At 44.2% G+C, this 25,000-nt stretch overlaps 1 protein-coding gene across 10 annotated transcripts in view; it reads left to right on the top strand.

Moving 5' to 3' along the window:
* ephb3b (eph receptor B3b) overlaps positions 1-25,000 on the top strand; it is a 98,948-nt gene that overhangs the window by 24,747 nt on the left and 49,201 nt on the right. For all 10 annotated transcript variants that reach the window (XM_029695443.1, XM_029695444.1, XM_029695445.1 and 7 more), the window contains exon 2: positions 19,029-19,093. In XM_029695443.1, coding sequence (XP_029551303.1) covers positions 19,029-19,093 — 65 coding nt within the window. The remainder of the gene's footprint in view (positions 1-19,028; positions 19,094-25,000) is intronic.

Below are 25,000 nucleotides of genomic sequence, written 5' to 3' on the forward strand. Positions count from 1 at the left end.
GGCCAGATAATAGTCTATTACACCGTGGTATATCTCAAAACTATTGGGAGTTTTTTCTTTCTCAGGTAAACAAGGACATACCTCGGGAAATGAGCTGTGCTAACAGCTGATCATTGATTGGGAAATTAGCGACATCAGATAGTTGAATAGCCGCTCATATGTTTCCGCTTCCCGCTGAAAAGCACTGTGCATTCTGCTGTTTTCTTGTTTTGTTTATGTTACTCAAGAGGGAGACGACCAGCTGGTTGGGGAAAAAAAAACAAAAAAAAAACATGTAAAACCACAAGGGTTTTGATCTCTTCATGGTATATTTTGGACCATTATAAAGTCATTGAAAGCCACCGGGATCATGGCTACCCACTGCAGACAAACAGCTGTTCAGAGAAACGTCCAAGAAATGTCCGAGATAAAGATTGAACGACATCATTACACGGTATTGTACAAATGAGCTGTAAATACTGTAAGATGATACAATATGTTGGCCCATATCAAAGGCATGAACAGCAGTTAAGAAGAAAGACACAATAGCTTTTCATACAGAACAGTTAAGCTGGGTCTCCTGTAGAGACGATATACCCTTTCTGGGTTAAGCTACACAGAGGGCGAGCAGGATTTCTCATTGTGTGGACAAGCCTGTATCTGTGTGTGTGTTTGTGTGTGTGTGTGTGTGTGTGTGTGTGTGTGTGTGTGTGTGGCGCATATGTGTTTCACTGGCATGTATTTGTGTGTGTTCTTAAGTGTCTGCCATATATATATATGAGAGAGAGAGACAGAGAGAGACAGAGAGAGAGAGAGAATTCTCCAATTACCTTGAATGAACTACAGGATAAAATAAAAACCCTCCAATCCAAAAAGGCCTGTGGTGTTGATGGTATCCTCAATCAAATGATAAAATATACAGACAACAAATTCCAATTGGGTCTACTTAAACTCTTTAACAACATCCTTATCTCTGGCATCTTCCCCAATATTTGGAAACAAAGACTGATCACCCCAATCCACAAAATTTGACCCCAATAACGACCGTTGGATATGCGTCAAGAGCAACCTTTGGAAAATCCTCTGCATTATCATTAACAGCAGACTCACACATTTCCTCAGTGAAAACCAATGCAAATGTCAAATTGGTCTTTTTTTTTTTTTTTTACCAAATTATCATACGACAGATCATGTATTCACCCTGTACACTTTAATTGATAAACAAACAAACCAAAACAAAGGCAGTCTTCTCATGCTTTGATGATTTCAAAAAAGCATTTGACTCAATTTGGCATGAAGGTCTGCTATACAAATGGGTGGAAAGTGGTGTTGGGGGGGAAAATATACAACATTATTAAATCCATGTACACAAACAACAAGTGTTCAGTTAAAATAGGCAAAAAACACACACATTTCTTCCCACAGGGCTCTGGGGTGAGACAGGGATGCAGCTTAAGCACCACCCTCTTGAACATATATATCAACGAATTGGTGAGGGCACTAGAAGAGTCTGCAGCACTCGGCCTCAGCCTACTATAATCTGAAGTCAAATGTCTACTGTTTGCTGATGATCTGGTGCTTCTGTCCCCAACCAAGGAGGGCCTACAGCAGCACCTAGATCTTCTGCACAGATTCTGTCAGACATGGGCCCTGACAGTAAATCTCAGTAAGACCAAAATAATGGTGTTCCAAAAAAGGTCCAGTCGCCAGGACCACAAATACAAAATCCATCTAGACACCGTTGCCCTAGAGCAAACAAAAAACAATACATACCTCAGCCTAAACATCAGCGCCACAGGTAACTTCCACAAAGCTGTGAACGATGTGAGAGACAAGACAAGAAGGGAATTCAATGCCATCAAAAAGAACATAACATTTGAAATACCAATTACGATCTGGCTAGAAATACTTTAATCAGTTAAAGAACCCATTGCCCTATATGGTTGTGAGGCCTGGGGTCCGCTCACCATCCAAGAATTTGGGAAGCGATTCCCAAACCTTCCATAACAAAGCCATCACCTACAAAGAGATGAACCTGGAGAAGAGCCCCCTAAGCAAGCTGGTCCTGGGGCTCTGTTCACAAACACAAACAGACCCCAGGACAGCAACACAATTAGACCCAACCAAATCATGAGAAATCAAAATGATAGTTACTTGACACATTGGAAAGAATTTACAAAAAAACTGCGCAAACTAGAATGCTATTTGGCCCTAAACAGAGAGTACACAGTGGCAGAATACCTGACCACTGTGACTGACCCAAACTTAAGGAAAGCTTTGACTATGTACAGACTCAGTGAGCATAGCCTTGCTATTGAGAAAGGCCGCCCTAGGTAGACCTGGCTCTCAAGAGAAGACAGGCTATGTGCAACACTGCCCACAAAATGAGGTGGAAACTGAGATGCACTTCCTAACCTCCTGTCAAATGTATGACCATATTAGAGACACATATTTCCCTCAGATTACACAGACCCATAAAAAATTTGAAAACAAACCCAATTTTGATAAACTCCCATATCTACTGGGTGAAATACCACAGTGTGCCATCACAGCAGCAATAATTGTGACCTGTTGCCACAAGAAAAGGGCAACCAGTGAAGAACAAACACCATCGTAAATACAACCCATATTTATGTTCATTTATTTTCCCTTTTGTACTTTAACCATTTGCACATCGTTACAACACTGTATATATAGATACTATGACATTTGTAATGTCTTTATTCTTTTGGAATTTCTGTGAGTGTAATGTTTACTGTTCATTTTGATTGTTTATTTCACTTCTGTATATTATCTACTTCACTTGCTTTGGCAATGTTAACATATGTTTCCCATGCCAATAAAGCCCCTTGAATTTAATTGAAAGCATTCGATAGTGTGGAATGTGAGAGAGGTAGTGAGCTCATGATCTTCTCCTGAGTTCTTCTGCTAAAAGATAGAAGTTAGAGTCGGATAAATGTTGATAAACTAGTTTTTTTTTTCTCGCAAGGACTTATACAGGATACTAACCTCCGGCAGCCAAGGCATGGCTCTGGATACTTTTCAGCTTTTCATTTACATGACAATGGCTAACACCTTCTCACCAAGCAACAGGCTTGAATGATGCAGAGGTTGTTGATTCTGCTCGCCACACTAGAGCTGACATTAACATAACACAGGGGCAAACACTCTGCTGAGGGGGTAAGTCTGGAATGGAAAAGCACCAAGAGACAGAAGAATACGGGAGTTCATCTGGGATGGTCAGGCACACATTTACATGGCATGGTTTGACGGTAAATCATTCTCTCTCTCTCTCTCGCTCTCTCTCTCCCTCCCTCCCTCCTCTATCTTTCAATTACATTTTCAATTTAAATTAAACATATGTTTCTCTCTCTCTCGCTCTCTTTTTCTCCCCTCCCTGTATTTTGTATTTTCCTCTCCCATCTTCTTCTTTCCCTCACTCCCTTTCTCCTTTCCCTCTCTCTTTGTTCCCTCCTTCTTTCTCCTTTCCCTCTCTCTTTGTTCCCTCCTTCTTTCTCCTTTCCCTCTCTCTTTGTTCCCTCCTTTCCCTCTCTCTTTGTTCCCTCCTTCTTTCTCCTTTCCCTCTCTCTTTGTTCCCTCCTTTCTCTATCTCTTTGTTCCCTCCTTCTTTCTCCTTTCTGTCTCTTTAGGGATCTACACAGTCTACTCAAGCGAAGCCGACGGAGGTCCGTTTGCGTCGCTCTCTACGTAGTTCTATGTACATTTGTGCGGCTAAATTTTTGGAACGCGTCACGAGCGGAACTCCGTCGGCTCCGTTTGAGTAGACTGTGTAAATCCCTTTAGAGAAATGATTCCCATTGAAGACAGTAAAAGTAGAGGTATCGGGACGGAATTTAAACTTTTCAATTAACATTAGCAATACGAATGTCACGAGGCGAGAGAGAGAGAGAGAGAGAGAGAGGTTCGGTTGACGTTTAGCTGCAAGACAAACATCCAAAGTGGAGTGGAGTGTCTCGCTTCCTCTTCCGTCTCTGATACTAAGTTAAGTAGCTAGTTAGCTGAATTTTAACGGCAGCCAACGTTAGCTAAATAAGAGCTAGATTTGAAGTTAGCCAACGTTAGCTAAATAAGAGCTAGATTTGAAGTTAGCCAACGTTAGCTAAATAAGAGCTAAATTTGAAGTTAGCCAACGTTAGCTAAATAAGAGCTAGATTTGAAGTTAGCCAACGTTAGCTAAATAAGAGCTAGATTTGAAGTTAGCCAACGTTAGCTAAATAAGAGCTAGATTTGAAGTTAGCCAACGTTAGCTAAATAAGAGCTAGATTTGAAGTCAGCTAACGTTGGCTAAATAAGAGCTAGATAGCTTTTTGGACTACAGATGTTAATTTTATCACTCGTTTGTTGCTGAAAAATGTCCTGCACTGTTCTGATATTCCCTTATTAAAGCTACTGCGTCAATTTCAGTGTAACTGGCTTTCACTCCAATTTCTGATTAAAACTATGTAATAAACCAAGTCTCTAATATAAAGAAAATGCTTTTAAAAAAAATACATTTTAGATGTTTCCAAAAACAATGCTTTTTGCTATTATGATTTATACTGTAGGAGTGTTGGACAGAACAAAATAATGATGTTTATATTGCACTTCGTGGAGGGGGGAAACTGTCGGGCATGTCGTGCGTGTGAGAAACTAGAAAGTTTACATTACGATAATGTCTCTCGAGAATTTCTTGAGGAGTCTCCTTAACGCACGTCAATGTGAAAAGCCTCTTACATTTTCCCATCTGGGAGACTTGTAAACAGTATTATTAAATGAAATGCACGGACGCACACACACGCAGAGAGAGAGAGAGAACCTGCCCCGGGCTTTGAGGCCTCATATATATTGCTGTCCATACTTCCCCATATGGCTCTTATCAGGGCTTGTTAACTGCAAGCGGCTTTGCTCATTAACTAGATCCACTGAGGATTCATCAGAGGCCATTTGGGCCAGATAAAGAAACAAATCAAAGTGTATCACTACGTCCCTTGTCTTATCCAATAAATTACTCTGCCACCTTATTCCCATTTTTGGAATCTCATTTAAAGAGAGAAAAGTTGTTCTGGGCACAGGGAACCTGTATACTGTAAATCGTATGTAGACTGGATTGAAAGCTAGGTACTGGCCTGTTTGATATTATGGAGTCTATAGTTTGTGTGTGTTTCATAGATGACTTTTTCTAAGGAAATTGTAACGTGTACCAGAGTATGAGGGTGTGAGTGTCTGTTGCGGTTATGGAGAAGTATGAACCAATCACAACACATATAGGTTACGGAGAAGTATGAACCAATCACAACACACAGAGGTTATGGAGAACTATGAACCAATCACAACACACAGAGGTTACGGAGAAGTATGAACCAATCACAACACACAGAGGTTACAAGAGAAGTATGAACCAATCACAACACACAGAGGTTACGGAGAAGTATGAACCAATCACAACACACAGAGGTTACGGAGAAGTATGAACCAATCACAACACACAGAGGTTACGGAGAAGTATGAACCAATCACAACACACAGAGGTTACGGAGAAGTATGAACCAATCACAACACACAGAGGTTACGGTAGTAGAGATGTTAAATGATGTCCATTATAGTGTAGTCCATTATAGTGTAGTCCAATACAGAGTGCATTAGAGAGTAGTCCATTACAGTATAGTCCATTAGAGTGTAGTCTATTACAGTATAGTCCAATAGAGTGTAGTCCATTACAGTATAGTCCATTAGAGAGTAGTCCAATAGAGAGTAGTCCATTATAATGTAGTCCATTAGAGTGTAGTTCATTATAGTGTAGTCCATTAGAGTGTAGTCCAATAGAGAGTAGTCCATTAGAGAGTAGTCCAATAGAGAGTAGTCCATTAGAGAGTAGTCCATTAGAGTGTAGTCCAATAGAGTGTAGTCCAATAGAGTGTAGTCCAATAGAGTGTAGTCCAATAGAGTGTAGTCCAATAGAGAGTAGTCCATTAGTGTTAAACAACGGTTCATTGAGGGGTTAGTTGGTATGTTGAAGGGTTAGTTGGTATGTTGAGGGGTTAGACGGTCTGTTAAAGGGGTTATCCCCTTCCTCTCCTCAAGCACACTGACAGGCAGACTGACAGGCATACTGACAGGCAGACTGACAGGCAGACTGACAGGCATACTGACAGGCATACTGACAGGCAGACGGACAGGCACACTGACAGGCAGACTGACAGGCAGACTGACAGGCAGAATGACAGGCACACTGACAGGCAAACTGACAGGCAAACTGACAGGCAGACTGACAGGCAGACTGACAGGCACACTGACAGGCACACTGACAGGCACACTGACAGGCACACTGACAGGCAAACTGACAGGCACACTGACAGGCACACTGACAGGCACACTGACAGGCACATCGACAGGCAGACCGACAGGCAGACTGACAGATGACACACCAGGACATACACACACACACTCCTACACGGAAACATGCAGTAACTCACGCAGGCACCCACGCACAAACACTGGCTTGTACAGAGACACAGGGATACACAAGGTTAAACACACATCACGCAACACACACACACACACACACACAGGACAGGCACACCTGGTTTGAAGCCAGTCACCCTGGGGGCTACCTGTGAGTCAGATCCTCTCTGCTCTGTGATTACAAGCCGTAGAGAAAGAAGAGGGGGACTGAGAGAGGGAGAGAGAGAATGAGGCAGAAAAGACAAAAGACACTCATTCCTCTGGCAATACAGGAACTAGGACAGACTTCATGAGCTCCTGAAAGCACGCCTGGCCGCACACACACACACACACACACACACACACACACACACACACACACACACACACACACACACACACACACACACACACACACACACACACACGATCAAAGACTGTTCTCTACCAACGTGAACAAAGACTGTCTTCATTTTGACTCCCTGTGGCCCCTGCTTCTCTCCCTGTGGCCCATAATCCTCTCCCTGTGGCCCATAATCCTCTCCCTGTGGCCCATAATCCTCTCCCTGTGGCCCCTGCTTCTCTCCCTGTGGCCCATAATCCTCTCGCTGTGACCCATAATCCTCTCCCTGTGGCCCATAATCCTCTCGCTGTGACCCATAATCCTCTCCCTGTGGCCCATAATCCTCTCCCTGTGGCCCATAATCCTCTCCCTGTGGCCCATAATCCTCTCCCTGTGGACCATAATCCTCTCCCTGTGGCCCTTGCTTCTCTCCCTGTGGCCCATAATCCTCCCCCTGTGGCCCATAATCCTCTCCCAGTGACCCATTATCCTCTCCCTGTGGCCCATAATCCTCCCCCTGTGGCCCATAATCCTCTCCCTGTGACCCCTGCTTCTCTCCCTGTGGACCATAATCCTCTCCCTGTGACCCATAAGCCTCTCCCGGATGTCTAATTCAGACCCCCACTTATTACCCACACTTTCTTTGACAAACAAAATCTAAAACGCCTCCATCCCCTGTCGTCTACTTTACTTTACTGTCTCGACCCCTGTCTAGGCTGCCGTCGAAATCAAATCAATCAAACAATCATTTAAAAAAAAAAGCCCTTATTACATCAGCTGATGTCACAAAGTACAGAAACCCAGCCTAAAACCCCATACAGCAAGCAATGCATGTGTAGAAGCTAGGAAAAACTCCCTGGAAAGGCCAGAAACTAGGAAGAAACCTAGAGAGGAACCAGGCTGTGAGGGGTGGCCAGTCCTCTTCTGGCTGTGCCGGGTGGAGATTATAACAGATGGCCAAGATGTTCAAATGTTCATAGATGACCAGCAGGGTCAAATAATAATAATCACAGTAGTTGTCGAGGGTGCAACAGGTCAGCACCTCAGTAGTAAATGTCAGTTGGCTTTTCATAGCCGATCATTCAGAGTATCTCTACCGCTCCTGCTGTCTCTAGAGAGTTGAAAACAGCAGGTCTGGGACAGGTAGCACGTCCGGTGAACAGGTCAGGGTTCCATAGCCTCAGGCAGAACAGTTGAAACTGGAGCAGCAGAACGGCCAGGTGGACTGGGGACAGCAAGGAGTCATCAGGCCAGGTAGTCCTTAGGCAAGGTCCTAGGGGTCAGGTCCTCCGAGAGAGATAAAGAGAGAAAGAAAGAGAGGAAAAGAGAGAAAGAGAGACAATTAGAGAGAGCATACTTAAATTCACACAGGACACCGGATAAAACAGGAGAAATACTCCAAATATAACAGACTGACCCTAGCCCCCCGACACATAAACTACTGCAGCATAAATACTGGAGGCTGAGACAGGAGGGGTCGGGAGACACTGTGGCCACTTCCGGTGATACCCCCGGACAGGGCCAAACAGGCAGGATATAACCCCACCCACTTTGCCAAAGCACAGCCCCCACACCACGAGAGGGATATCTTCAACCACCAATTTACCATCCTGAGACAAGGCCGAGTATAGCCCACAAAGATCTCCCCCATGGCATAAACCCGAGGGGGCGCCAACCCAGACAGGAAGACCACGTCAGTGACTCAACCCACTCAAGTGACGCACCCCTCCTAGGGACGGCATGGAAGAACACCAGTAAACCAGTGACTCAGCCCCTGTAATAGGGTTAGAGGCAGAGAATCCCAGTGGAGAGAGGGGAACCAGTGGCTTTCCGTTCACCTTCACACCCCTGGGCCAAACTACACTCAATCATAGGACCTACTGAAGAGATGAGTCTTCAATAAAGACTTAAAGGTCACTCACATGGGTAGGCAGACCATTCCATAAAAATGGAGCTCTATAGGAGAAAGCCCTGCCTCCAGCTGTTTGCTTAGAAATTCTAGGGACAGTAAGGAGGCCTGCGTCTTGTGACCATAGCGTACATGTAGGTATGTACGGCAGGACCAAATCGGAAAGATAGGTAGGAGCAAGCCCATGTAATAGGTTAGCAGTAAAACCTAGCAGTAAAACCTTGAAATCAGCCCTTGCCTTAACAGGAAGCCAGAGTAGAGAGGCTAGCACTGGAGTAATATGATCAAAGTTTTTGGTTCAAGTCAAGATTCTAGCAGCCGCGTTTAGCGTCTACCAATCACATCGTATTTTAGAGTCACGACACTGTCACCATTTAATAAACGCTGCTGAAAAAAAGGCCAAGAGATGAGACAGACAGTCAGAGGAAACACTATTCAGTCTAGGAGTCAAGTAAATGGAGGGGGGGCGCTAACAAACAGTGTGGCCCCTGAAGACTGTGTTCATTGTTGTGGCCACGCAGTGAGGGAGTTCATTTCCCCTGCATTGACAGTAGGACCCTGTTAGTACACAGAGGCCTGCACTCTGCAACAGCCATTGTGGCGTGAGTGAAAGCGAGTGGCAAGGGTGAGAGTATGGGGGGCTAGGGGGAGGTGTGATTTTTTTTGGGGGGGGTATTTTGAGGGAATTCCACAGAGGGGAACAGGGGGACCACCACAGCCACCTACATCAAAACCCATCAACCAATTATTGAAGCAGTGGGGCCCGGCACAAAACGAGGGTCCTCTCCTTATCATGGCACTCTACCGCGTTACAAAGGAAGAGAGGCTGCCTGCCCCATTTGAATTTTAATAGGAGTTCTCTCTCTCTCTCCCCTCTCTATTTCTCTCTCTCTCTCTCTTTTCCTTTCTAAGTCTGCCTTTCCCTTTCCAACAAAAGTAATCAGGCTAATATATGGCTAATACGTTTAACGTTGGGGGTTTTCTCGACGGTGTTGACACATTTCTCTGTGTTGTTACTAAACAGAGCTCCAGTATTTGGCACCAGCGTGGGATAGCTGATGCGTTTCTCTGGAATGACACAACAAAGGCGCTCGGGATGAGATGAACATGATAATTAACTGGCAAAACAACACGGACACGAGACGAGAACCACATTTACCTTAAAACTAACCCTGTAACCCTGCATCGGTAGTCCTTGTATATAGCCTCGTTATTGTTATTTTGTTACTATTTTGTTTTTAATTTTATTCACAAAATGTTCTTACTTTTTAACGCTGTATTGTTCGGAAAAGCGCTCATAAGTAAGCATAACCATTTCACGTTAAAGTAGACCTGTTCTGTTGTATTCGACGCATGTGACAAATAACACTTTGTTTTATTTGATTTAGTGTCTTCAGTGCTTTTTTTGCTGAAAACTAAAATCCTTGTCATTAGAGTTTTGCAGACAGGCTAATACCACAGTATGCTAATTAGCGCTAGTGAAATTGAGCTAACTAACACAACATTCAGGATGAACACCAACAACTATCCCCCTGATATTCCCTACCAAATTATTAAAAAAATCTTCCTTTAACTGTCCCGTTGAAACACAATCGGACATGGAAATATACTGTTTGCTTGAGTTGTGTCTTTTACAGTTCGTTCGGTATGTATTTGTGTCCTGAGGGGGGTCAACCATGAAAAGAGGCTACTTGCGAAAAAACAAAAAAACTAAAAATTGTTGTAGGTACTAGCAAGACACTGCTAGATAATCCATCACCTGTCTGCTCCTTCTAGTCTGGAGTTAGGCCTGTGAAACCAGAACACATTCTTCTGGGTCAATAATGGTGGTTTTGCCTCTCCCCTCCATTCCTTCTTTCCCTTTGTTCTTTGTACAAGAAGCCTGGTTGTTTAAACACATCACCATGTTAAGAGGTTTGTAACCCTGGACGCTGTGTGTGTGTGTGTGTGTGTGTATATGTGTGTGTATATGTGTACCTGCTTGCCAGCGGGACTGTGTGTGTCCTTGTTTATATGTGTGCCTGCGTGAGTTCTCTTACCTTTATCCTTCATGTTTCACCGTGTTTATATCCTCTGTGTATGAACCAGGGATCAGTGAGTCGTGTTTATATCCTCTGTGTATGAACCAGGGATCAGTGAGTCGTGTTTATATCCTCTGTGTATGAACCAGGGATCAGTGAGTCGTGTTTATATCCTCTGTGTATGAACCAGGGGTCAGTGAGTCGTGTTTATATCCTCTGTGTATGAACCAGGGGTCAGTGAGTCGTGTTTATATCCTCTGTGTATGAACCAGGGGTCAGTGAGTCGTGTTTATATCCTCTGTGTATGAACCAGGGGTCAGTGAGTCGTGTTTATATCCTCTGTGTATGAACCAGGGGTCAGTGAGTCGTGTTTATATCCTCTGTGTATGAACCAGGGATCAGTGAGTCGTGTTTATATCCTCTGTGTATGAACCAGGGGTCAGTGAGTCGTGCTTATATCCTCTGTGTATGAACCAGTGGTCAGTGAGTCGTGTTTATATCCTCTGTGTATGAACCAGGGGTCAGTGAGTCGTGTTTATATCCTCTGTGTATGAACCAGGGGTCAGTGAGTCGTGTTTATATCCTCTGTGTATGAACCAGTGGTCAGTGAGTCGTGTTTATATCCTCTGTGTATGAACCAGGGGTCAGTGAGCCGTGTTTATATCCTCTGTGTATGAACCAGGGGTCAGTGAGTCGTGTTTATATCCTCTGTGTATGAACCAGGGATCAGTGAGTCGTGTTTATATCCTCTGTATGAACCAGGGATCAGTGAGTCGTGTTTATATCCTCTGTGTATGAACCAGGGGTCAGTGAGTCGTGTTTATATCCTCTGTGTATGAACCAGGGGTCAGTGAGTCGTGTTTATATCCTCTGTGTATGAACCAGGGATCAGTGAGTCGTGTTTATATCCTCTGTGTATGAACCAGGGGTCAGTGAGTCGTGTTTATATCCTCTGTGTATGAACCAGGGATCAGTGAGTCGTGTTTATATCCTCTGTATGAACCAGGGGTCAGTGAGTCGTGTTTATATCCTCTGTGTATGAACCAGGGGTCAGTGAGTACTGATGTGTCCTCTTCCCCACCTCTCAGTGCTGATCCAGAGCTGAACTACATCCTAAATAACACTTTTTGACCAGAACAATACAGGTGGTTGGATCTTCAGCCCATCTTGACCAGAACAGTACAGGTGGTTGGAAAAAAATGTATCTCTGACCAGACTTCGTGTTGCATCCATCATTCTAGTCACTCATTCAAGAGATGGAAATGGAGAGAAAGAGAAATAAAGACAAGGATGGATAGCTGGATTAATTCCATAAAAGCAATGATCCATCTGTGAGTGCCGATGGGCTCTCTGATGAGCTCTCTGATGGGCTCTTCGATGGGCTCTCTGATGAGCTCTCTGATGGGCTCTCTGATGGGCTCTCTGATGAGCTCTCTGATGAGCTCTCTGATGGGCTCTTCGATGGGCTCTCTGATGAGCTCTCTGATGAGCTCTCTGATGGGCTCTCTGATGGGCTCTCTGATGAGCTCTCTGATGAGCTCTCTGATGAGCTCTCTGATGGGCTCTCTGATGAGCTCTCTGATGAGCTCTCTGATGAGCTCTCTGATGGGCTCTCTGATGAGCTCTCTGATGAGCTCTCTGATGGGCTCTTCGATGGGCTCTCTGATGAGCTCTCTGATGAGCTCTCTGATGGGCTCTCTGATGGGCTCTCTGATGAGCTCTCTGATGAGCTCTCTGATGAGCTCTCTGATGGGCTCTCTGATGGGCTCTCTGATAGGCTCTTCGATGGGCTCTGTGATTGGCTCTGTGGTGGGCTCTGTGGTGGGCTCTGTGATGGGCTCTGTGATGGGCTCTGTGGTGGGCTCTCTGATGGGCTCTGTGGTGGGGCTCTCTAATGAGGCTCTTCGATGGACTATTCGGATTGCCACCTCCCAATATGAGGTTTTTACTGCAATAAATGTGCGTGTAAGTTTGTCCGCTGTCCCAAAGACAACTGCCCCAGTTGATGTACTACTCTGCTTAATGACACCATCTTTAATAGTGTTACTCTATAGATATTTTACCCTCTGTTGTGGCATCCTCAAGCTTTCCCCTCTGAGATTGTGGTGTCCCATAGTAAAACAGACATTTTGACCTGTGTAGGTTTTTTTTTTTTTTTTCAGAACTATTCCGTCTGGTTGTTTAGTCAGGGCCATTGCAGAGCTTGCCAGCGTGGTTTTGGAAGGCTTTGCTGTTTTGTTTTGTTTTTGAATATGCCTTCCTCTCTCTGTCGCTCTCTCTCTCTCTCTCTCGTGTTAGTGGTGTTTGCTCTATGTGAATACACCTCTCTCTCTCTCTCTCTCTCTCACGTTAGTGGTGTTTGCTCTATGTGAATAGACCTCTCTCTCTCTTTCTCTCTCTCTCTCACATTAGTGGTGTTTGCTCTCTGTGCAAATCCTTTTTATGCCATGGCCCAGAAAAAAAACCAACGTTGGTTGTCTTGTCTTTCATTTTGTATGGAAGTAGATAGTGCTCATAGTGATTGTATTGCATTTCCATAGTGAGGATGGACAGACTCACTGTGTGCCTTCACTGCCTTCACTGTCTGTGTGTGTGCCTACCACACACTGTCGTTATATAGGTGAGGTCAGCAGTAATGAGACAGTATTTGCTGTACATTACCTGTTTTAATAGACTAGGTACTACAGTGAAACCGGGCCGTTAAGTACCTCATCATCTCACTGTGTGTTGGCCGGCTTTTAAATGGTCTGAAAATAACACAGTGTAATGTTACGAGTCACAAGAGGAAGTTCTCGCTAAATGGATCAACTGACATACGGACATCATGACATCATGACATACTGACATACTGACATCATGACATCATGACATACTGACATGAAATCATGACATACTGACATACTGACATACTGACATCATGACATCATGACATACTGACATCATGACATCATGACATACTGACATCATGAAATCATGACATACTGACATCATGACATACTGACATCATGAAATCATGACATACTGACATCATGACATACTGACATCATGAAATCATGACATACTGACATCATGACATACTGACATCATGACATACCGACATCATGAAATCATGACATACTGACATCATGACATACTGACATCATGACATCATGACATACTGACATCATGACATCATGACATACTGACATCATGACATCATGACATACTGACATCATGAAATCATGACATACTGACATCATGACATACTGACATCATGCAATCATGACATACTGACATCATGACATACTGACATCATGAAATCATGACATACTGACATCATGACATCATGACATACTGACATACTGACATCATGACATACTGACATCATGATATCATGACATTATGACATCATGATATACTGACATCATGACATACTGACATACTGACATACTGACATACTGACATCATGACATCATGACATGCTGACATCATAACATCATGACACACTGACAGCATGATGGGCTCTCATTCACTTCGGCCAACATGAGTAAAACATTTAAACGTGTTAACCCTTGCAAGGCTGCCGGCCAAGACGGCATCCTCAGATTATGCTCAGACCAGCTGGCTGGTGTATTTATGGACATATTCAATCAATCCCTATCCCAGTCTGCTGTTCCCACATGCTTCAAGATGGCCACCAGTGTTCCTGTTCCCAAGAAAGCTAAGGTAACTGAGATAAACGACTATCACCCCGTAGCACTCACTTCCGTCATCATGAAGTGCTTTGAGAGACTAGTCACCTTCACCCTATCTGATACCCTAGACCCACTCCAATTTGCTTACTGCCCCAATAGGTCCACAGACGACGCAATTGCAATCACACTGCACACTGCCCTAACCCATCTGGGCAAAAGGAATACATATGTAAGAATGTTGCTCATCGATTACAGCTCAGCATTTAACACCATAGTGCCCTCCAAACTCGTCATTAAGTTCGAGACCCTGGGTCTCGACCCCACCCAGTGCAACTGGGTCCTGGACTTTCTGACGGGCTGCCCCCAGGTGGTGAGGGTAGGTAACAACATCTCCACCCCGCTGATCCTCAACATTGGGGCCCCACAAGGGTATGTTCTCAGCCCTCTCCTGTACTCCCTGTTCACCCATGACTGCGTGGCCACGCAACTCAATCATCAAGTTTGCAGACGACACTACAGTGGTAGACTTGATTACCAACAACGACGAGACGGCCAACAGGGAGGAAGTGAGGGCCCTCAGAATGTGGTGTCTGGAAAATAACCTCACACTCAACGTCAACAAAATAAAGGAGATGATTGTGGACTTCAGGAAACAGCAGAGGGAGCACCCCCCTATCCACATCGAAGGGACAGCAGTGGAGAGGGGGGAAAGTTTTAAGTTCCTTGGCGTACACATCACAGACAAACAGAAATGGTCCACCCACACAGACAGAGTGGTGAAGAAGACGCAACAGCGCCTCTTCAACCTCAGGAGGCTGAAGAAATTTGGCTTGTCACCTAAAACCCTCACAAACTTTTACAGATGCACAATCGAGAGCATCCTGTCGGGCTGTATCACCGCCTGGTACGGCAACTGCTCCGCCCACAACCGTAAGGCTCTCCAGAGGGTAGTGAGGTCTGCACAACGCATCACAGGGGACAAACTACCCGCTATCATCCAGAAGGCGAGGTCAGTACAGGTGCATCAAAGCTGGGACCGAGAGACTGAAAAACAGCTTCTATCTCAAGGCCATCAGACTGTTAAACAGCCATCACTAACATTGAGTGGCTGCTGCCAACATACTGACTCAAATCTCTTGCCACTTTAATAATAAAAAATTGGATGTAATAAATGTATCACTAGTCACTTTAAACAATGCCACTTTATATAATGTTTACATACCCTACATTACTCATCTCATATGCATATACTGTACTCTATACCATCTACTGCACCTTGCCTATGCCGTTCGGCCATCGCTCATCCATATATTTATATGTACATATTCTTATTCATTCATTTACACTTGTGTGTATTAGGTAGTTGTTGTGAAATTGTTAAATTACTTGTTAGACGTTACTGCACGGTCGGAACTAGAAGCACAAGCATTTCGCTACACTCGCATTAACATCTGCCAACCGTGTGTACGTGACCAATGAAATTTGATTTGATGACATCATGACATACTGACATCACAACATCATGGCATCATAACATGTACACGCTGACACTATCTCTCAGTCATTGTCACTCAAACCTACAGGGTGACATTAATGGAACATTTTGGCAGACGCTACTCCCATAGAGAGGTCTTTGGTACGATGAGAGAATATCTGTGTTTGGCAGCTTTAGTGTTTCGACAGTCGGAAAAATGTTACTTTCTGTAGGTCATTTCTTTTTCATGTCAAATTTCCTGTCAAGAGAGATAGAGCGAGAGAGAGAGAGAGAGAGAGAGAGAGAGAGAGAGAGAGAGAGAGAGAGAGAGATAGATAGGATAAGAAACATAACGTCAATTCAATTAAATTTACATTTAAGTGCTTTAATGGCATGGGAAACATATATTTACATTGCAAGTGTAAATAGCAAGTGAATAGCAAGCAAGTGAAATAGATAATAAACAAAAGTGAAATAAACAATCAAAAATGTACAGTAAACATTATACTCACAAAAGTTCCAAAATAATATAGACATTTCAAAATGTCACATGATGTCTATATACAGTGTTGTAACGATGTGCAAATAGTTAAAGTACAAAAGTGATAATAAATAAACATAAATATAGATTTTATTTACAATGGTGTTTGTTCTTCACTGGTTGCCCTTTTCTTGAGGCAACAGGTCACAATTATTTCTGCTGTGATTGCACACTGTAGTATTTCACCCATAAGATATGGGAATTTATCAAACTTGGATTTGTTTTCAAATTCTTTGTGGGTTAGTGTAATCTGAGGGAATTATGTGTCTCTAATATGGTCATACATTTGGCAGGAGGTTAGGAAGTGCAGCTCAGTTTCCACCTCATTTTGTGGGCAGTGTGCACATAGCCTGTCTTCTCTTGAGAGACAGGTCTGCCTTCGGCGACCTTTCTCAATAGCAAGGCTATGCTCACTGAGTCTGTACATAGTCAAAGCTTTCTTTAAGTTTGTGTCAGTCACAGTGGTCAGGTATTATGCCACTGTGTACTCTCTGTTTAGGGCCAAATAGCACTCTAGTTTACTCTGTTTTTTTGTAAATTCTTTCCAAAGTGTCAAGTAATTATCTTTTCGTTTTCTCATGATTTGGTTGGGTCTAATTGTGTTGCTGTCCTGGGGCTCTGTGGGATCTGTTTGTGTTTGTGAACAGAGCCCCAGGACCAGCTTGCTTTGGGGGCTCTTCTCCAGGTTTATTTCTCTGTAGGTTGATGGGTTTGTTATGGAAGGTTTGGGAATCGCTTCCTTTTATGTGGTTTTAGAATTTAACGGCTCTTTTCTGGATTTTGATAATTAGCCTGTATCAGCCTGATTCAGCTCTGCATGCATTATTTGGTGTTTTACGTTGTACACGGAGCACATTTTTGCAGACTTCGGCATGCAGAGTCTCAATTTGGTGTTTGTCCCATTTTGTGAATTCTTGGTTGGTGAGCGGACCCCAGACCCCACAACCATAAAGGGCAATGGGTTCAATATCTGATTCAAGTATTTTCAGCCAGATCTTAATTGGTATGTCGGATTTAATGTTCCTTTTGATGGCATAGAAGGTCCTTCTTGCCTTGTCTCTCAGATCATTCACAGCTTTGTGGAAGTTACCTGTGGCGCTGATGTTTAGGCCGAGGTATGTATTGTTTTTTGTTTGCTCTAGGTTAACGGTGTCTAGATGGAATTTGTATTTGTGGTCCTGGCAACTGGACCTTTTTTGGAACACCATTCTTTTTGTCTTACTGAGATTTACTGTCAGGGCCCATGTCTGACAGAATCTGTGCAGAAGATCTAGGTGCTGCTGTAGGCCCTCCTTAGTTGGGGATAGAAACACCAGATCATCAGCAAACAGTAGATATCTGACTTCAGATTCTAGTAAGGTGAGGCCGGGTACTGCACACTGTTCTAGTGCCCTCGCCAATTCGTTGATATATATGTTGAAGAGGGCGGGGCTTAATAAGCTGCATCTCTGTCTCATCCCCCCGGCCCTGTGGAAAGAAATGTGTGTGCTTTTTGCAAATGTTATAATGTCGTATATTTTTCCCCCAACACCTCGCAAAAAGGAAGGTGTATGTGGGAAAAAAAAGGAACATCTTGCAATTTTACAGTCAGAGACAAAGCTTGAGGGAGAGCCAACATGCAAACATTGGTTAACTTTTTGGCATCGCACCGTTCCATCGTCTTTACTGTCTTGTAGAACAGCGGAGTGGTAGGATAATAACAGTTGCTAAATACTGCTTCCCAAGTGCCAGGTAGTAAAAGAGTTCATTTATAGTGTTCCCTTCACCTCGCTCACCCTCATCTCTCTCTCTCTCACAGCGAGCCTGTTTGGCAATGGAAAGAAGGAAGGAGTAGAGGGAGAAAGAGTTAGAGAGAGAGAAGAGAGAGAAAGAAGAGAAAGTGAAAAGAAGGGATTGGTTCGTTTTTTTTAAAAAGTGAGGGAAATTGAAGTATATTGACCTCTGTCCCGGGTGAACAGATTTTCTTCTGCGCTTCTCTGGGTTTATGGCACCCTTATCCAAAATCAAAATCAAATGAAATGTAATTAGTCACATGCGCCGAATACAACAGGTGTAGTCACCTTACAGTGAAATGCTTACTTACAAGCATATATATATATATATATATATATATATATATATATATATATATATATTCTTTCCTTAAGGTTTACAACTTCTTACCTCAACGTGTGTGTGTGTGTGTCCTCGATCACATAATAGTCTCTCAGTGATACTTACGTTTTTTTCCTTAGCCCTGTAATTAAATCAAATGAGTAAGATGAGACCTATTAAAAAAACATAAACAACACCTGCCGGATCACCTACTTAGGAGATTGTCTTGTTCCTTCACAGCCGTTTCACACTAACTGCTCGTTGTTATGCAACATTTTGTATTTCTTTCTCAGCTAATTATTTAAATTTAGCAGTTTACTGAGTAGTGACTGTCTTACGTCATCTCCCTGGGTTTGGGTTCAGCATGCTGTGTTCAGGGCTGCTGGGGGAACATCAATGCTCCTATTCATTATGGTAGAATACTTCAGAAGGAACTGGTCTTTTTTTTTTTTACGATCCCGTTATCTTGGTAACTGTTGAGGGTTTTATTATCTTTGTCTGTGTCGGGTTCCTCTTTGGATAAAGTGTTTCTCTCTTTTCGTCTGATTTCAGAAACATTAATGGATACCAAGTGGGCCACAACCGAGCTAGCCTGGACCGCTCACCCTGAAACTGGGGTAAGTTGTCGGAGTGTGTGTGTTTGACAGCACATGTGTGTGCCTCTTTGTGTTTCACATCAAAAAGCATGAACCCCTCAGCTTTGTGTGGACTCCTGACCTCCATACTCCCTCCCCCACTACACTCTCCTCCCCCCAACCCTCCAACCCCTACTTTACTTCCTTAGCACTAATACAGGAAGTCACAGCGGTAACTTAGCACTAATACAGGAAGTCACAGCGGTAACTTAGCACTAATACAGGAAGTCACAGCGGTAACTTAGCACTAATACAGAAAGTCACAGCGGTAACTTAGCACTAATACAGGGAGACACAGCGGTAACTTAGCACTAATACAGGAAGTCACAGCGGTAACTTAGCACTAATACAGGAAGACACAGCGGTAACTTAGCACTAATACAGGAAGTCACAGCGGTAACTTAGCACTAATACAGGAAGTCACAGCGGTAACTTAGCACTAATACAGGAAGTCACAGCGGTAACTTAGCACTAATACAGGAAGTCACAGCGGTAACTTAGCACTAATACAGGAAGTCACAGCGGTAACTTAGCACTAATACAGGGAGACACAGCGGTAACTTAGCACTAATACAGGGAGACACAGCGGTAACTTAGCATTAATTCAGTCAAATATATTTCTGAAGCCCTTTTTACATCAGCCGATGTCACAAAGTGCTATAAAGAAACCCAGCCTAAAACCCCCAAACAGCAAGCAATGCAGATGTAGAAGCACGGTGGCTAGGAAAAACTCCCTAGAAAGTCAGGAACCTAAGAAGAAACCTAGAGAGGAACCAGGCTATGAGGGGTGGCCAGTCCTCTTCTGGCTGTACCGGGTGGAGATTATAACAGAACATGGCCAAGATGTTCAAATGTTCATAAATGACCAGCAGGGTCAAATAATAATAATCACAGTGGTTGTCGAGGGTGCAACAGGTCAGCACCTCAGTAGTAAATGTCAGTTGGCTTTTCATAGCCGATCATTCAGAGTATCTCTACCGCTCCTGCTGTCTCTAGAGAGTTGAAAACAGCAGGTCTGGGACAGGTAGCACGTCCGGTGAACAGGTCAGGGTTCCATAACTGCAGGCAGAACAGTTGAAACGGGAGCAGCAGCACGACCAGGTGGACTGGGGACAGCAAGGAGTCATCAGGCCAGGTAGTCCTGAGGCATGGTCCTAGGGTTCATGTCCTCTGGGAGGAGGGACGAGGGAGAGAGAGAGAATTAGAGGAAACATACTTAAACTCACACAGGACACCAGATAAGACAGGAGAATTACACCAGATATAACAGACTGACCCCAGCCCCCCGACACATAGACTATTGCAGCATAGATACTGGAGGCTGAGAAAGGAGGAGTCGGGAAACACTGTGGCCCCGTCCGACAATACACCCAGATAGGGCCAACCAGGCAGGATATAACCCCACCCACTTTGCCAAAGCACAGCCCCCACACCACTAGAGGGATATCAACAGACCACCAACTTTCTACCCTGGGACAAGGCTGAGTATAGCCCACAAAGATCTCCCCCACGGCACGAACCCAAGCAGGTTTCCAGACCTCCCTCTCACCCCCCACCATCTCCTCATCCAGTCCTCCCTATCACCCCCCATCTCTTTGTCCAGACCTCCCTCTCACCCCCCCATCTCCTCTGTCCAGTTCTCCCTCTTACCCCCTCCCCCCCTTTCCTTGTCCAGACCTCCCTCTCACCTCCTCCCCCATCTCCTCGTCCAGACCTCCCTCTTACCCCTTCCCAATCTCCTCCCTCAGACCTCCCTCTTACCCCTTCCCAATCTCCTCGTCCAGACCTCCCTTTAACCCCTTCCCCATCTCCTCCCTCAGACCTCCCTCTTACCTCTTCCCAATCTTCTCGTCCAGACCTCCCTCTTACCCCTTCCCCATCTCCTCGTCCAGACCTCCCTCTTACCCCCTCCCCATCTCCTCGTCCAGACCTCCCTCTTACCCCTTCCCCATCTCCTCTGTCCAGACCTCCCTCTTACCCCCTCCCCCCATCTCCTCTGTCCAGACCTCCCTCTTACCCCCTCCCCCCATCTCCTCTGTCCAGACCTCCCTCTTACCCCTTCCCCCATCTCCTCGTACAGACCTCCCTCTTACCCCCTCCCCCCATCTCCTCGTCCAGACCTCCCTCTTACCCCCTCCCCCCATCTCCTCATCCAGACCTCCCCCCCACCTCCTCGTAAAAACCCCCACCAGTCTGATGCAGGATGGTAGAAACGTCCTCCTCCTCTCCACCTACCTGTCTAATAGCAGAGGGTTGGATGATTGTGTTGTTGATATATTTTCTTCCTCTCCACCAGACGGTGGTTGTCTCTCTCTTCTTCTCTCTCTTTTTGCCCCCTGCTGTCTCGCTCGGCAGAACTCCCCTTCTTTTGTATTTTATTTATTTACGACGCCCGCATTTATTTATCGCAGTGCAATTGTGGCAGATGGTTATTATTTCGGATGGTAACGTACAGAGGTGGAATGCATTTATTTCTGAGAGAGAGATGAGAGAGAAAGAGAGAGAGAGAGAGAGAGAGAGGGAAAAACGGAGAGAGGGAGAGAAGGAGAAAGGGAGGGAAGCAACTCGTCCGGATCTGAGTCATTGTCTGTCTTTCTCTCTCTGTGCATGGAGGCCCCCTCTTCCTGTCTTCTACATTTGTCTGCAGCGGAGCTGTCTCTGTGTGTGTGCGTGCGTGTGTGCATGGAGGGAGGGAGGGAGACTAACACAGACTGAGCAGCATCTTCTCTCCACATGACATAACAGGCTTAGAGGGTCTAGAGACAGAGACACCAGTAGGACACAATGTGTTGCTATGACCTGACAGAGACACCAGTAGGACACAACGTGTTGCTATGACCTGACAGAGACACCAGTAGGACACAACGTGTTGCTATGACCTGACAGAGACAACAGTAGGAAACAACGAGGTGTTGCTATGACCTGACAGAGACACCAGTAGGACACAACGAGGTGTTGCAATGACCTGACAGAGACACCAGTAGGACACAACGAGGTGTTGCTATGACCTGATGCAAATCCAAATTGTTTGCATGTGCATGTATGTGCGGCAGTGTGAAGTGACCATTGTGTGTGTCCATTATGTGTTTTCATGTGTCTGTGTGTGTGTGTGTCTGTGTGTGTGTGTGTGTGTGTGTGTGTGTGTGTGTGTGTGTGTGTGTGTGTGTGTGTGTGTGTGTGTGTGTGGCATGCCATTTCTCCCCAAACAGATGGAGGGGGAATTCCAAGCTCTCGAGGGGTTAATGTCTTTTTCTCGGCTCAGTTTGTCTCCAGGGAGATTTTCAGACACCGATAACAAGGTGTAGCTAGCGACCAGGATGCCTAGCCTGTAGCCTATAGCATGTAGGCCTTATTTAGCTCACAGCCTTTAGCATGTAGTCTATAGCATGTAGCCTTTATGTAGCTCACAGCCTTTAGCATGTAGCCTTTATGTAGCTTGTAGCCTGTCATATTCACTCGAGCTCACATATCTAATGACTTTTGTTAGCATGGTTCTGTTAGCAAACTGTGAACCTACAGACTAGTAAATGCTAGGCACATGCTAGGCACATGCTAACACACTAGGAAACTAGTGTGCCAACTAGAATGTATGGCTAATCCTAGACTACCTGCCTTGGTTGGTATGCAGGTCTGGAGCTGGGTTTAGGTCTTAAGTCAAACCCTCACATCCTTTGTCCCTGCTGCACCAATGTCCAAGTCAATCTGAAAGTAACATTTAGAGCCTTTGACTTTGTTCTAGTGTGGACGCTATATATTTGTCTCAAACCTCAAATTTCGAGAGATTTTGAAGACCTCCAATTTCAAAGTGTTTAAGGTTTAAGTTTAGGCATTAACTCCAAATGATTTAAGTTTAGGTTTTAGTTTAGTTATTGACTCTGAAATCTTAAGGTTAGGTTTAAGTTTAGGTATTGACTACAAATTATTTAAGTTTAGGTTTTAGTTTAGGTATTGACTCTGAAATCTTAAGGTTAGGCATTACATCTGAATGGTTAAGGTTAGGGTTAAGGTTTGGGATAGACTTAAAACAAAAACTCTCAAAAACAACTTTGGATTCGATCTTGCAAGCCTACGGAATGAGACGCTTATCCCATCCCCCAACGGCCTAGCAAAGTCTAAACCCACTTGATAGTAACACGCTCACTGTTACCCCTAGTGGCCGGTTTCCACGTCAGCTCCCGACGTCCCTCAGACATGGATGGACGTCAAATACTGACTTGTATCACAGGTGACCTGGCTGTTCACACGACCTACCTAATTCATTCAAGTTTTGTAAGCAAGGATGGCAAGAAGTGTCTGTATTTGTGCTGCACGCGTGGTCTCATGCACACACACACACACACACACACACACACACACACACACACGCACACACACGCACACACATGCACGCACACACACATGCACGCACACACACACACACACACACACACACACACACACACACACACACACACACACACACACACACACACAATCTCTCTCTTGTATACTCGGGTGATTTATTACACTGAACTAAATACCCATTGACACTTTATGCTTTCTCTTGTCCCATTGACCTGGCTGGTGATTATCGATTCCCCCGCCGGTTCCCTCAGATAGCCCGAGTATTAAAGCCTTCTCTGTGGTTTATCCTCAACTAAGCCCCCCTCTCTCCCTAGGTCTCCAGGGTCCTGCTGGATTAATAGCCTGTCTCCACCACATCCATATTAGGCCTCTAATTAAGAGTCCTCAGCCTCAGAGAGAAAACTTTCAAAAAACAAATCGGTGTTATTTTCTCACTTTCTCTGTATCTCGGCAGTGTCAAAGTTCTGCGGTGAACTCGATTGACCCAGAACAGGGTGGTGAATTGAAGGCTGAGTCAAACATGGCTCTTCTTGTAACATGTTCCAAAGACTTGCGTTACTGCTGTTGTCCACTTTGCCTGAGGATGGTTGTTCCAGAGTTGTCGGTGCGTTGTCTAGTCGGAAGCCTAGGGTATCGGTTGACATTCTTTGCAGTTTTCCATTTGGCCCCGCTTGAAAGGGTTGTTTTGCTTGGATTGACATAATCGTCATAAACATCCTCAGTCGAATGTAGCCGTGTATTGAGAAACACATTAAGTTAAAGATAGACCAAGTCTGTTATGTCTGTTCTGTAAATAACACTTTTACCATTTGCCTATTTGCAACCACAGTCTCATTCACAGAAAGCCGTAATCATAGCTTCTCCTCGGTAATTCATGTCTTTGGCTGTGAGATAAATAATTAAGGAGGAAAAGAGAAAGATGATGGTTCCTTTTGCCGGCTGTAGAGGACGATGCGATCATTGAAATGTAATTGAAACGTAATTAAAACGTCACTGAAACATCATTGAAACGTAATTGAAACGTAATTGAAACATCACTGAAACATCATTGAAATGTAATTGAAACGTAATTAAAACGTCACTGAAACGTAATTGAAACGTAATTGAAACGTCATTGAAACATCATTGAAACGTAATTGAAACGTAATTGAAACGTCATTGAAACATCATTGAAATGTAATTGAAACGTAATTAAAACGTCACTGAAACGTAATTGAAACGTAATTGAAACGTCATTGAAACATCATTGAAATGTAATTGAAACGTAATTGAAACGTCATTGAAACATCATTGAAATGTAATTGAAACGTAATTAAAACGTCACTGAAACATCATTGAAATGTAAATGAAACGTAATTAAAACGTCACTGAAACATCATTGAAACGTAACTGAAACGTAATTAAAACGTCACTGAAACATCATTGAAACGTAATTGAAACATCATTGAAACGTCATTGAAACATCATTGAAACGTAATAGAAACGTAATTACTTGTGAAGTGGCGACTATTCGGGAACCCAGAGAATGTGGTATACAACAGGGCT

This window comes from Salmo trutta, chromosome 17 (genome assembly GCF_901001165.1).
Source record: "Salmo trutta chromosome 17, fSalTru1.1, whole genome shotgun sequence".
Lineage (NCBI taxonomy): Eukaryota > Metazoa > Chordata > Actinopteri > Salmoniformes > Salmonidae > Salmo > Salmo trutta.